General features: G+C 43.0%; 1 protein-coding gene across 1 annotated transcript in view; it reads left to right on the plus strand.

Moving 5' to 3' along the window:
• Positions 1 to 13,799, plus strand: part of TGFB2 (transforming growth factor beta 2) — a 59,848-nt gene that overhangs the window by 23,748 nt on the left and 22,301 nt on the right. The window contains exon 2 of the mRNA XM_056488017.1: positions 12,786 to 12,949. Within this exon, the coding sequence (XP_056343992.1) occupies positions 12,786 to 12,949 (164 nt within the window). The remainder of the gene's footprint in view (positions 1 to 12,785; positions 12,950 to 13,799) is intronic.

Raw genomic sequence — 13,799 nt, forward strand, 5'->3', positions numbered from 1 at the left:
GCAGTTCATAATGTGACAGACAAGGGTCCTGTAGGACAGAGCATGACAAACCAGCCATTATCTTCTTTCTCTTGGCTTTAATTTGTGAAGGATGATAACAAAGATATAATATATTCTAGATGAAAAGGTCTATTTGAGATGCTGCTCTTTTCAGGGACTCTAAAAAGGCAGGTAGCACTCTTCCCTTCTCTTAGTGGCATTTCTTAGAGGACATTTCTCTTAACTATGGTTTTGATTTTTAAGAGGTTTGCACAGTTGTGGGATTCAGTATCTTTATTTGAATTGAACAAAGCCAGTCAAATGCTGTTTGGCACTGGGCAACAAGGTACATATGGGACTCCAAGAAGAGACTCTGCTGAGCTCTAGATGCTTCACATTCCAGACCTGTTCCCTTGCAAGTGCAATATTTACTGAATTTCATTTCAGCTGGAGATGAGGAGCAAGCCTGTGAAGGAGAAGGGAGCTAGGGGGGTTTTAAGCTTGTGGAAGAAAAGCTTGAGTGAACTGGTAGAGCATGCTAAATTCTCCCTGGGTAGCTGACTGACTTACATGAAAATGTGTGAAGAGCAGTCACTCATGGGCAGTTTGTTCATGCTGAAATCAGTGTGCACTGCAGTAAGAGGAAAACAGGAAAAAGAGGGAAGGAAAAAGGAAAGGCTTGCTCTGGCTCTGAATGAAAAGCACCAAGCTTTTGTGTTTGCAAATGTGAATGGATTCTTGAAAGGGCTCAGGAGCAGTTCTGACACTGCTGCTCCTCTGCATGCTTTGATGGATTCCCAGATGGCTTTATCAGCTCAGAGGACTTCTGTAGAGGGGGTCATGGTCCATGGTTCAACTGGTGCTTGAAATCTTGTTTAAATACAGAGTTAGTAAATGAACAAAGCTGGAAAACTGGAAGTCATAGACATTTTTAATGGGTGCAAATAATAAAATCCAAAACCTGAGTATGAGTGGGGAAGCTTTGCAAAATCACCCTGATATTGCATGTTTCAGTCCCACAGGAGTGTTACTGGAGAATTATTTCAGATTTCTGTCTACCAAGCTATCAAGGAGAAATTGGATCTAGTTCAGTTGGACTTCTTTGAATTATGCTTTCATGGTATTGTAGCTGAAAAAAAAAAAGGCTGTGATTCCAAATATGATGTGCAACAATTGTGCAAATTCCTTAATCCTGTTTTCCATTCATTTATGTAGTAATTAAAACCATAGACCTGGAAACTATTTTCACAGGCAACTTTCATTTGCAGAGATCTATTTAATTTCCTATGGTTTATGGCTGTATATTCAATTTTACTTTCTTTCTCTTCCAGAAGAGTGTGAAACCTGATGGTGTTACCTTCATTATCAGTCTGTGCCTTGGCTTGGTTTCTTACAAGTTGTTCAGAACATGACAGTGTAATTTTGGGAGGAAAGAGGTTTATTTCATTTTGTTCTCCTTAGAGAGCACCACAGAATGCACTAATGAAAGAATAAGCTTAAAGAGGAAGGGAAGTTTTAAGGGACTAATTGGAGAGGGAAAATGCCTGAGTGGTTTAAAGGAATGAAATGGTGGGAGAGCTCCAAGTGAGATGAGGCAGCAAAAGTAAAAGAGCTACCACCAAATGTGATGAATGACAGATGTGCACCTAAAAACTGTGGGTTTTTTACACAGATAGAAGACTACTCTCTCTAGGCCCATCTTAAAAGGAAAAGTAACTTAGGACAACTTGGTTTATGTGTACTGTTACTCAGTAGTCATCCATGACTGAGTAAAGGCTGCTGCCCTGCTGGGTTCTGTAGGATGCTCTGTTTAATTTAATCTCTGTGCAAGATTAACCAACTGCCTTAACCAGCCAAAAAAATCAGGGGAGGCTGGATGATGTCTAGCCTGGCATGTAATCCAGGCTGGGGGTGCCTGGAGAGTGTTAGTAGGAGGTGGCTGTCCACAAGCCAGTTTGAGGAGAGTGGAATGAGCAATCTCTGCAGAAGTCTGATGCTCATTTTCATCCCTCTCACCAGGAGTGTGAGCTGCAAGGCCACCAACAGCATAGGCAGGAAAGCTATTACCTGCTCAAGGAGGCATTTCCAAAACACAGGTTGGGTGGGTTGGGAAAGCAGTAACAAAAGTCACATTCCAAGTGAGCTGCATGGAGGGTTTGGTCCTGTAGGTTCTCCTCAGCCTGGGGAGGATCACAAAGGCTGGGTTCAACCTGTGATGCCTCAGTGCTACAGACCCTGAGGCAGGAAATCCTTGGTGCATAAAAAGCTCACAGGATGACTTGAAGAGGACTCTTCAGTGCCTCTGCTCTTCCTCTGAAGCAGAGTGATGGGCTTCTTGCCCTGTTTCTGTGCTAAATATTCAGGCTGGTTTTACCACTTATATCCCATACATTGAATTCCAGCTGGTTGAATCGCCCTGCAGATGTGTAAGAGGAGAAATAAAACATTGGACTTGAGAAGAAGAGAAGTGATATTTGGATTAGTCTGTGCTAAGGTAGAGAGGCACACCAACACAGCAGCTTAAACTGAATTGTGAAATAGCCTGAGAATGTCTTTTTGCTGCCATTTCCTTGATTTCAACACCACTGAGTTTGTCATGTATGACGGCTTTGTGGTTGTTGTGACACTGCTGGAGAAAATTGGATTTGGGGAAAGTTTTCTTAGTTCTTTAAATAATGCAGAATATTTTCCAGTTCTGTTTCTTTCTCACCAGTGCAGCTTTGTTCTGCAGCAGTACATTTCTTCTAAAGTAGATTTTTGTACAGTGCATGATACAATCCTTAGGACATACCCAGGAGATTTCCTGCCATCCTGGTGGATTTCGTAACACAGCTTGTGTTAAAAGCCTTTCTACACAGGAGATTAAAGTGGAGATGGCACTCAGAGGCTTGAAAGGCAGCTGCAGTCATCCAGCCCTGAAGGCACAGGTTGGAGCCTGTGAGGAGCTGTTTGCTGTCAGGGTGCAGCAGCCTGGCTTCACAGACACACGATGGGTGAGCACAGCTCGCCCTGAGGAACTGCTGAGTCCTTCCCCTTGGGAGGGTAGCCCTGTAAACCCTGGTAGTGAGAGATTATGCCTGTGCCTCTCTGCAAGGATCAGGCTCAAACACAATCCTGCTCACTGGAGCTGCTTTCAGGGGTCCCCAAAATACCACCCTGGTCCCCAGCCCTGGGGACACCTGGCTGGGCTTGGACCAACATCCCGTGGCTCTTGTGAGCATCCTGACCCTGTGGGCTGGTTGACTTCTCTGCCTTGGGCAGTGCTGAGGGAGGGCAGCTTTCCTGCCTCTCCATGGATGGAGGTCCCCCAGGGCAGCAGGATGCTGCTGCCTTGGCCTCGTGCCTGTGGAAATCCCGGAGCTGAGAGGAGGGATGGATGCAGAGCTGTGTGCAGGCATGCCAAGCTCCTCACTGGCAGGGAAGGTAGATTTATAGCACAGGTAATTTTTTGTGTGAATCTGAGGGATTCAGTAGAAGTATGCCTGAATAAAAGCATGTTTTTAAAATACAGTTCATTAGTAAAATGGCACTGTGGTAACATGGTGAAGCCAGTCTGAATCCTGCTGGTTGGGCTGTGAGTGCAAGTGAGATTCATCAGAAAGGTGTCAGGAAGAGGAAGGATTTAAAAAAATAAACACACATAGACTTTCTCAAACACACACACACACATTGAACCTTACACCTAATCTACCATTGAGAAGGTAAAATGTTTTTGTTAGATAAAAACTATTGAAGGTGACCGGAGTTTAGGGGGGAAGGTTGGAGCATTGATTGCTGCTTAGGGGGTTTCAGGCCCTGCAGTCAGCATCCCAATGCCAGTGTGAAGCAGTGGGATACACAGCAGTGAGCTGGGCTTGTGATCTTGCCTGCCTCCTCTCCTGCCAGCAGAGAGTCCTTGTTACTGAGGGTATCACTGCAGCAGCATGCAAGCAGCAGGAGACTTGGAAATGGAAGAGAAAAAATATCTTTGTTACAGGGAAGACTGTTGGTCAGTCCTGTGAGCAGGGGAAGGTTGGTTTGCTCTGTTTTCACTCACTGAGGTCATTGCAGCCATATAACCTCAGCTGAACTGTGCCAGCAAGTCAAGTCTTACTCTGCCTGTGAGAAAGGTTTGTGTTCCCTGGTGAGCTTTTTCTTTTTGCCCCACCTTTTCTTCCCTTTTTTTTTTTTTTTTTTTTTAAGATGAGATAGGCAATTGTACTTGCAATTCTTCCTTATGATTCTTAGCTGAAAGAGGAGCAGCCTTTCATGGAGAGAGATGAAAGACACTAGGAGTATTTTTCTTGCATTCCAGTGTAAGTAGAATAGTGAAGTACATACCTGAGACGTTTCCAAACACAACACACATCCATTACATATTTGATTTCAGTGGTGATACATGATAACCTGGGATTTCATTCAAAGGATCCTGATGGGGATTTGAAAGGAGTTCTTCTTCCCTGAATGTTCACAAAATAACTGCTGAAAGCTGAAGGGCCTTTTGTTGGCAGATAAATTCACTGAGAGGCTGGAGACAGTTTCCTTGTACTGAAAATCTTCTCTGTGTTTGCAGTTGTGGAGGTAAATTCCTGGCCCTTTTGAAAATGTTGGGAATGTTTGGTCGATGACTTCAGTGGGACCAGAACTTTACTCAGGTTTTGGAGAGGCTTTGGTATCTTTATAACTTGTTCTAATGCCTGTTGACAGACACAGCACCTTCCCTGGAGAAAAGGATCAACCTCTCTTGGGAATGCATGGTCATGGCATTGCTGTGCTGGCATCCAGTGCAGGAGTGAGGGACACAGCTGAAGATAGATGTGTTTTTCTCTCTCTCACTATTAAAATTGCAGTGTTAGATACACAGCAGTGAGATTAGAGGGGGTTTGTGTGTGAGAGTGAGTGGTTGTGCTGTACCTTTACTCTGTATGTTTTAACCTGCTGCAAGACTAAGACCCCTTTGTTGAGAAACAAAGATAATAGTAGAGTTTGTGTTTACATTCCCTCTCTGGCTGCTTCACATGGCAGGTGATGTGTAAAGAGGACTTTGAGGAGAATTGAGGTCAGACCTTTCAGACTTCCTAAAATGCCTGGAGATTTATATATGTGAAAAATGGTCTGGAATGGAAAACTCAGCATTTGCTGCTCTCCAAAATAATCCCAAGTAATTAAGTTACCCCAATTAAGCATTGCTCAAACAGCTCAAAATTCAGAACAGCTGAGAACAGCTCTCATGTGATTTGTCAGTGTTGTTTGCATTAGCCAGCCCCTGTGTTTCAGGTTGGATGAGGGAAAACAAGGGAGCAGCCTGGAAAGCTTTGAAGGCAGGTAGAGGGATAAGGGTCTGGTGAGTTTATGTGGTGGAATTTCTGTTCAGGAAATTCACATTCAAGCAGTCATAAAGGCAGGGGCAGAAATTCTTGAACACCATGCAGGTGTTGTGAAGGGCTGGTTTACTCCTTTCCATCTACTCCAAATAGGGAAAAGAAATATCAGGCATGGGGCAGTACTGTGTGCTAAAGGGTCTGTGCCCTAGGAGGGATTGATTCCATGCTCTTTTTTAAGAAATAGGGGTATTTGGAGTGGTCACACCAAGTGTGCCTGGGTTGGAGGTCTGGTTTTGTGTTCCTGAAAGGGACTGGACAGTTTCCCCTTTCATCATAGCCAGAGGCTTCAGTGATTTCAACAAGCTCCAGCTTCAGAAGTTTGGATCCAGGCAGTTGATTTGAGAGGCTGTGTTTATTCAGATTCTTCTAGAAGTTAATACTCAGAGAGCTTTGTTTTATAGCAGCAGTGGTCTTCTGGGTAAGCCTTTGCTTTCTTCAGAGTTGCAGAAGAAAAGTGCATTTTCCTAAAGGAATTCACTCAACAGAACATGCTCTCAGAACAGGAGACTTTGTTAAGGGCCAGGATTGTCTCCTGTAGTTGCCTCAGGACTGCCCTGTGGTGGTGAAGTAGTTACAAGTTTTTGCAATCTCTGTGCTGGTTTTCCTTACCATACGTCTGAAGATGTAAACTCACACATGCAGTCTGTAGTCCTTAGTTCCAGGTATCCTCCTGTGTGTTCCACAGGTGTTACCTTATTGCTCCAGACATGCCACACAAACAACTGATTTCCTACACAGTCAATTATGTAGCTTGTCTAGAAGGATTCTGTATGTTTTCCCTAAGTATTTTTCTCCCATTGCTGAAACACATCCATGTTTTCTCATCTTCCTGTAATGAGCAGTGATGGGGAACAGGTTTGTTTCTGTGGCAGGCTGCAGCCACCTGAAGTCCCCATCCCCTTGCAGCAGGATTGTGTGAGGCAGCAGTGCCTGCCTGTCATTCACAGGATCCTGGAGACTTTTGGTCATCTCAGGTATAGCAGAATGCTCCTGCAGCTTTTCTCTTTGATATTAAATTTGATTCTCCTTTGCCTTTTGGGTGGAGGAGTAGCTGGGAACCTTTTTCAGAAGGGGTCCATTTAGGGCATCTGCTGTAGCCCAGACTCTTGGTGTTGCACCCCATAGGAGGTGAACAAATATATGTGATGTTGGCCTAGTTTTTTATTTTTCTATGGAACCATAAGAGAGGGAGGATAGAAGAAGCCATCACTGGTTATTCAGGATAGATATTTTCCTTCTTTCTGCCTGGTGTGAGTAGTATGAGTTTTTTCACGCTAAATGCTGTTTTGGACTGAGTGTACAAAGACTGGTAGCTTGAAAATAATTGTGAAAGGGTGGCAGAGAGAGAAGGTCCAGTGGAAAAAAGGATCTAAATTAGGGCTTTCTGTCTGATAGAATTCATTTACATCAGACAATTCAGTGATACAGCAAAATTACAGCTCTTCTTACAATGGTCTGCATACCAAATTAACACACAAAGCAGTCAGTTTCAGCTGCAGCATTTAAACACAGTTGAGTTTAAACTTGCAACATGATTTGACTCAGCCCAGGAGAACAACTAACAAAACAAAAGAACAAAACAAAAACAAACAGACAAGATTCAGATGTGTTGACCTATTTCAGCCTTAAAACACAATGGTAGCTTTTCAAGGCAAGGTTTGTTGCCCACTTTAAGACTCACATCCATCTCCAATGTCCCACTAGGGATGAAGTGACAGAAATTAAGGGAGCATGTAATAAGATGCCTTTCTGTTTGCATCTTTATGGTGACCCCCCAAAGCCAGGACTTAAATCTATTTTGTAAAGGAATCCTATGCAGCAGCTTTGCTACACCACTAACAATTACTTGAGTTTATTTTGCTACTTGTCTTTGTGAGAACTTTAAACCTAAACTTAAACTTAATCCTGTGATTCTCCAGAGGATAATTACAATGTCTCAGAATCCTTACTATGCCAGTTGCATTTTGACCTAAAGATGACTGCAGGATGTTTTTCACTATTACAGAATTGAAAGTACTAAAGACAATTATGTACAAGTGTTGTTAGAGTCCATCAAACTCCAGAGCAATAGGAGTACCTTGAGGGAATGAATTATTTGGGTAACTGGAAACCTGACTACCAGATCTGTTTGCTGTTGAGATCATTGCTTTGGCTAGTCATCTTTGGATTCAGGCTTGGTGAAGCAATGAGGAAGTAGTAGCAGAACCTTGTCAGATTTTAAGTAAGGAACACATGATTTCATAAACACGTCCCCTGAAAATTCCCTCTTTGCCTCATTGTGCCTGGTTTTTAATCTGGAATATCCTGGAGTTGTTTACTTTTCATATATTGTCATAGATCTTAAATGTGTTTCAGAAGAGGAATAGCAAGTAGTTCAACAGTGAAAAATATGTCACAAAATCTGGTAATTGGGTATTTATTCTTTCTCAACCTACTGTGTTCCCAGTGGGTTTTTTCTGACTTCCAGTGCACAGCCCCTCCTCAGTAGCAGGTGGTTGGTGACAGATAAAGGTAGTACCTCAGAGGTACCTTTGCAGATAAAAGCTGGAATATTGGAGTAGGTCTCTTATGCTGCTTTTATAGTGTCTGACTTTGAAACCTTGCTGCAAGCAGCCTGGAGGCTGTGCCTGAGGAGGAATGGCACAAGTGCTCAGTCCAAGAGCACTGGTCAGCTGATGGATGTGCTCATGGCTTAAAGTCATAGTGGGATTTACCCTTGGGGGCCAGTCCCAGTTCCTGGATGTGACCTATGCCTTCCACTGATTGCAGAGAGGCAGTTTCCAGCAGGATTTTGCAGTCACATCAGGGTTGGGAGGGGCAAGCAGAGTGATTACTATGGGCTTTGGGGAGCCCAGATGCATTAAACAAGCTTCTAATGTCTTGGAGAGACTTTCCCTGGAAAAGAGGAGAGGCTTTGTGACCCGAGGATGGGATGCTGCTGGAAAGATGTGCTGTCACAGCTGACAAGATGCTCATCCTTCCAGCACATGCTGCTTCACTTACCGTGTCTTTGGAGGCAGCCTGACCCAGCTCCTGGCAGGGACCCCAAAGCTGAGCAGGGAGAGAAATTCACACACAGGCAGAAACCATGTCACGTTATGCTGCTTGTTAAGGAAAAAAAAAAAACCCATAGAATTTGCTATCAGTGAGCTGAAATCTAAACAGCCTAAATGGTCCTAATAGTTAGAGAGGTTAGGGAAGCTTGCCAGAGCGTGGAAAGCGTAACAACTGCATTTAATAACAATCAAGCTACTCTTATAAATATTTGCATGTGCTGCTTCAAAGCCTACTACACAGTCATTCATGTACTGCAGTTAGAAGGATGAGGAGGGAAAAAAAAAAAAAAAAAAGAGAGCAAGAAGAAAAGGGCACTCCGTGTTTTGTAGCTGCCATAATAAAGAATGGGCAAAGCACCAGAAAGAAAAGAAAAAGGAAAAGAAACCCTCCAAAGTTTAATAAACACAAAAGGGAATAAAAATAAATCTTTGGAGCATTTATTACAAGCCCTTGATGGAAGGATTAGATTGAAGATCTCAGCCTTTCCAGTGTGGGTGTATGTGTGAAGGCAGCCTGTCTGGCCTCTTCCAATGAGAAAAGAAAAGTTGTTTACATTTCCTAACTTGGGCTGTGCATGTAATTGATTTCTTTTTGTTTCAATAGCAGAAATGAAAATTCAGAGGGGAAAAAAAAAAGCCTCATTTGGATACAATTGAATTTAGGTCTTTTTCCTCGCCAGAAGGAAAGCTCAGCTCTCAGAAGAGCTGTGTCAGACAGAGTGTTTTGTTTCTCCTGAAATGTCAGTACATGCAGTACTTGTGAGGAAAGCTGTGGAAATGCAGTTCATCAGACAGAATGAACTTTTATGAAGAACCCTTTATGCAGGTTATTCCTGATTTGGGGAGTATCTTCAGCATGAAACAAACTTCCAGGTGCCCCTGGGGGTCTGTGTGCTGTTCTGGATGGTTGGTCAGAGAGTGTGTCCAGTCTCTCCCACTGACAGAGTTCCATCCTGGAGCAATACTGAATACTGTGTTGGGATGGGTCTTCTCACCCCTCCCATTGCTGCTTTTCTGCTTTGTCAGAGCAGAGCTGCTCTCTGTCCAGGTTGCTGGCACAGAAGCCTTGGAGGATGCTGGACATGGAGCAAAGTCAGTAAGAGGCAGAAGAAACCACAGTGTCCTTATGCACTCAATCACTCACATACCAGAGTACATTTGAACCTGGCAGTTTGGACTGCCCCGTGTAAAGCAGCTGATGATGTTCAAGAGAGAAAGAAAAAAACCAAAGAACCCCCAAAAGAGTAAACTTGTGATGCTCAGGGTTCAGCAGCCTGAAGGGAGGAGGAGGATGGATGCTGCCTTCACCTTCTCCATCTGTGTTGTGCAACTCAGCTGTGATGGTTGAGATTGTGATTATTGCAGCTGGAAGTCTTCAGGTTTTTTTTGAGGGTTGATTTAATGAGTAATTTAGAAATTATAAAAATGGAACCTTTCATTGCATTTACTATTCTCTCTCCCACCAACACAAAAGAAATCTGTGTTTTCCTAGCTACAGGAAACATATTGATTTAATTCCACTCATTAATGATAATAGTTCAAAGAATACTTCAGAAGTCTAGTCTGCAGCAGGGTAACTGTGCTTGCAGACTGGTTTGGTCAGAGTCATCCTGGTGTCTGCTGGAGTCATGGGGGTAGCCAAAACCAGAGGGGAGTGCAGAGATATCCAGCTGAATCTGAATTGATGCAACTGTCAGGTTAAGGTGGAGTCACAAAGAGAGAGAAATTGCAGCATCTGAGATCACTTAAAGGCTAATCCAAAACCTTGTAGACTCCATAGGGTTCTTACAGTCCCTTTAAAGAGAGTTGCAAGTCTCATTTCTCAGACTTCATGTTGATTAATTTTCACATAAACCCCAATTGTGCAGTCAGCCCTCCCTTCTTTTCTTCATCAGTCCATGAATAATGCCTTTTCCTCAGTTGACTTCCTGTGGATACTGTCAAGAATGATAAAGTGAAGAAATCAAATTTCTTATGTGAGATTTTGCACATAAAGATGTAAAATTGTCTTACAAGAGAGGTGAAACTTTTGTGAGACAAGAATTCCTGCTTCCTCACAGAGTTGTCCCATGCCTGCCTTCAGTGGAAGGTAAATTCTTGTTTGCAGTATATACAAATGCAGATATGTGAACACAAAAACAGGCACACTGAAAGAGTATTCATTCTCTGTCTTCCTTATATATGAGAGAGAGAAAAAAATGTAAATGCAGGAATGGTTCAGGAATATCCACTCAGATACATACTCAGAGATTTGTAATATACAGTACCTAAAACAAAGAAACTGGAAAGAAGGCCTACAAATATAGCACAAGAAAGTTCTAGGAATAAGGAGCTAAATATAAACCAAACTGACAGTTAAATAGGGCTTTTCAATCTAAAATAAAGTCAAGATGAGCAGGGTTTTGTCTGTGCCAGGGCCAGTGAATGGCTGCTGCTTTGGCTTGTCCACAGTGAGCAAAATGGTAGGTTGATGCCTCAAACAAATGACAGGGAAGGACAACTTACAACTCATCCTGGAAGCATCAATCTTATATATACATATTATTATGCCAAATTATATTCCTAGTAGGATTAGGTTTGGCTGAAGAACAAGTAGTAGCCTCGGAGTTTCCTACAGCAAGAAAAATAAACTGGAGATAATGTTTCTCTCTTAAAGGAGGATGTAATCTCCAAACCAAGTAGCTTCTATAAGAATTTGCAAAATGTGTCAGCATCGTGGTTGCACAGAGTCAAGCCTTTCTCAGCAGCCCTTCCTTTGGTATTCTGGGAGATTCCAGCACTGATGTGATGCTGATGGGGGAGAGGAGTGGCTTTGGTGTAGGAGTAATTTGCATCCCTTTGCCTTTGAGTTCTCACTGTGAGATTGTAGCAGTTTCCCGTCGATAAGCATGGTAGCCAAGAACAGTGATTGTGGTGCCTGGAGGGTTATTTTCAAGCACTGCAGATGTGAAAATCTGAGAATTTTTTTTTTTCTTTTTTTTTTTTTTTTTAATTAAATGGAATCAAGGAAGTCTGGAGCTTCCTGTACATAGTTGTACCTGTTTGATCACACTGAGGGTCTGCTTTGGGGAGTGCTCTTTCAGAGGATTGTTTTGAAATGTTTGGAGAACTTGTCATCTCTCACTTATAATGCATCTGCAGTTGAGGCTGAGATTATTTCTTTATCATCAAAGATTTTCTCATCGCTGCATTTATTAAGTAGTCAGTTTGAATTTACTCAAAGAGCTACAACAGGTGGGTCATTAAATGTGTAGCTGTGAGAACACCTGTGCTTCCTCAGCTGAAAATACCTCCCCAGCCCCCAAATACAATTTTCCTTTTTCCTTTTTTTTTAATTTATCCACTTCAGTTTTCCCACTGTAAGAGAAGAAGAAACCATTCCCTCGATTTGAAAAGGGATTTTTATCATGCATTTCATCTCCTCTCTGAGGAGTGTGAGCTTGTCTCCTTCCACTCTCTTCCCCTGTCTCCTCTCTGGTGAGTTTGGGTGTCAGGCAGGAGTGCTGCAGGCGAGTTCCTCCTGGTGCTGCTGCTCTGGACAGTGTGGAAGGGCCTCAGATGAGGATGAACCCCTTAGGGTTACCTGTTTTCTGCAAAACTGCCTTGCTGCTTACCCTTAGTCAAAAAAGGGAAAAGGGGAAATATTGTTTTGAAACCTAAACTGAGATGTCTAAAGCTGCTGTTGAAGACTTTTTCTGTTTTTTTTTTTTTCTGCTTTTCCCCAATATATAGTAAAGGGTGGTTATGTTTGTGGCTTTTAACTGCTTACAAGTGGTCAAAATTCATGTATTCCTTTTTACAGTGTCTTCTGTCCTCTTGCCTTTTCTCTTTGTTTTTCCTTCCTCTTCACTTCCAGCCTTCATCACAGTAATCAAACTGACTATTTTGTTCCAAAAATATCCTTTAATAACTAGCTATGGAATAAAATCTGAAGCTGGCTAATTCGTGATCCATATTTTGGGGGGAAGTGGGTTTCAGAGAACATACAGATCAGATGAGCTGCTGTTACTTGTTGCCTTAGCAGATCCCTGTGATCACTCTGTAAGCCTGAAGGCATTTACCATGTACCACCTGCTGTGTTTTTTGCTCAATTCATAAGTATTCAGGATTTTCCCCCAGTAGGTTGAAAGAGGGGAAGTTTAAATGCATGACCTGAAATAGAGTTGAAAGTAGTTGTTAATCTCTTTTAATATGAAAATCTTATAAAAAACACATGGGGTAGATTTTTTTAATTTTTATTACATTGTTGATAGTACTAAATTGACCTTTGGAAACTGAGCCGTGCTTTGGATATTTCCCTGCCTGAGGCTGTCTTGTATTGAGATGTGTGAAGGAACAGCATGTCTTGCCATCAGTTAGAGTCATGAATCCCACTGCTTTCTTGCAGATGCCATCCCACCCAACTACTACAGCCTCTACTTCCGAATCGTCAGGTTCGACGTCTCGGCCATGGAGAAGAACGCCTCCAACCTGGTGAAGGCTGAGTTCAGGGTCTTCCGCCTGCAGAACACCAAGGCCCGCGTCTCAGAGCAGAGGATAGAGCTCTACCAGGTACAGGGGCGCCTCACACTCCTCAGCTGTCCACCTTGCACTGCACACCCAGCTCACAGACAGAGCAAACCCTGGGGAGAAGCTGTTGGGGCTCCTCTCTTGTCTTGGTTGGAAGGCAGGTGTCTGCCAAGAAAGGCAGGAGCATCTCTTGAAATGGAGAATGTAAACCCCCCTCCCTCCAAATTACTGTAGTTTTGAAATTAAGGTGCTCTCAGGCAAAGATGTGGGAATAGGAATAGTTCTTTACTAGGAAAAATTAAAATAGAAGTACAGTATTGCAAAGAAAAAACCCAAAACACTGACAGAGTCAGAATAGAGCCTGACACCCTGTCAGTCAGTCAGGGTGTTGGCAGCAGTCCCATTAAATGGTGGCTGCATCCTCCTGCAGTGGCAGATGTGGTTCAGCTGAAGCAGTGCTCCTGTAGAAAGGTGCAGTTTTCCTCTGAAAGTCCAGGGATGATGTAGAAAGGTCTGGTTTTCCTCTGGAATCCAGTGTAAAAAGGCTGCTCTGATGTCCCAAATCTCAGTTTTTATCTAGGCAGGAAATGTTTGGCTCCTCCCCTTGGCTGGAGCATCTCCCAATGGGATGATGTAATTTTATCAAATGGGACTCAGTGACCCATTAGCAGATGATATCTTTCTGGAGGGAGGATGGGTTGTCAAAAATATAAAGAACACTGCCTCACCCTGTTTTTTAACAGATGGCCCATTAGCAGAGAATATCTCCCAGAGATCCTTATCTCCTTTCTCCCCCACCTGGTTTCAACAGATGGTGATAGAATACATACTTTTGGTCATCTCTTATATTGCAACCCAAGACATCTCTCCAAAGCTGCCTCTTATTTCAGTG

Source organism: Oenanthe melanoleuca, chromosome 3 (assembly GCF_029582105.1).
Source record: "Oenanthe melanoleuca isolate GR-GAL-2019-014 chromosome 3, OMel1.0, whole genome shotgun sequence".
Classification (NCBI taxonomy): domain Eukaryota; kingdom Metazoa; phylum Chordata; class Aves; order Passeriformes; family Muscicapidae; genus Oenanthe; species Oenanthe melanoleuca.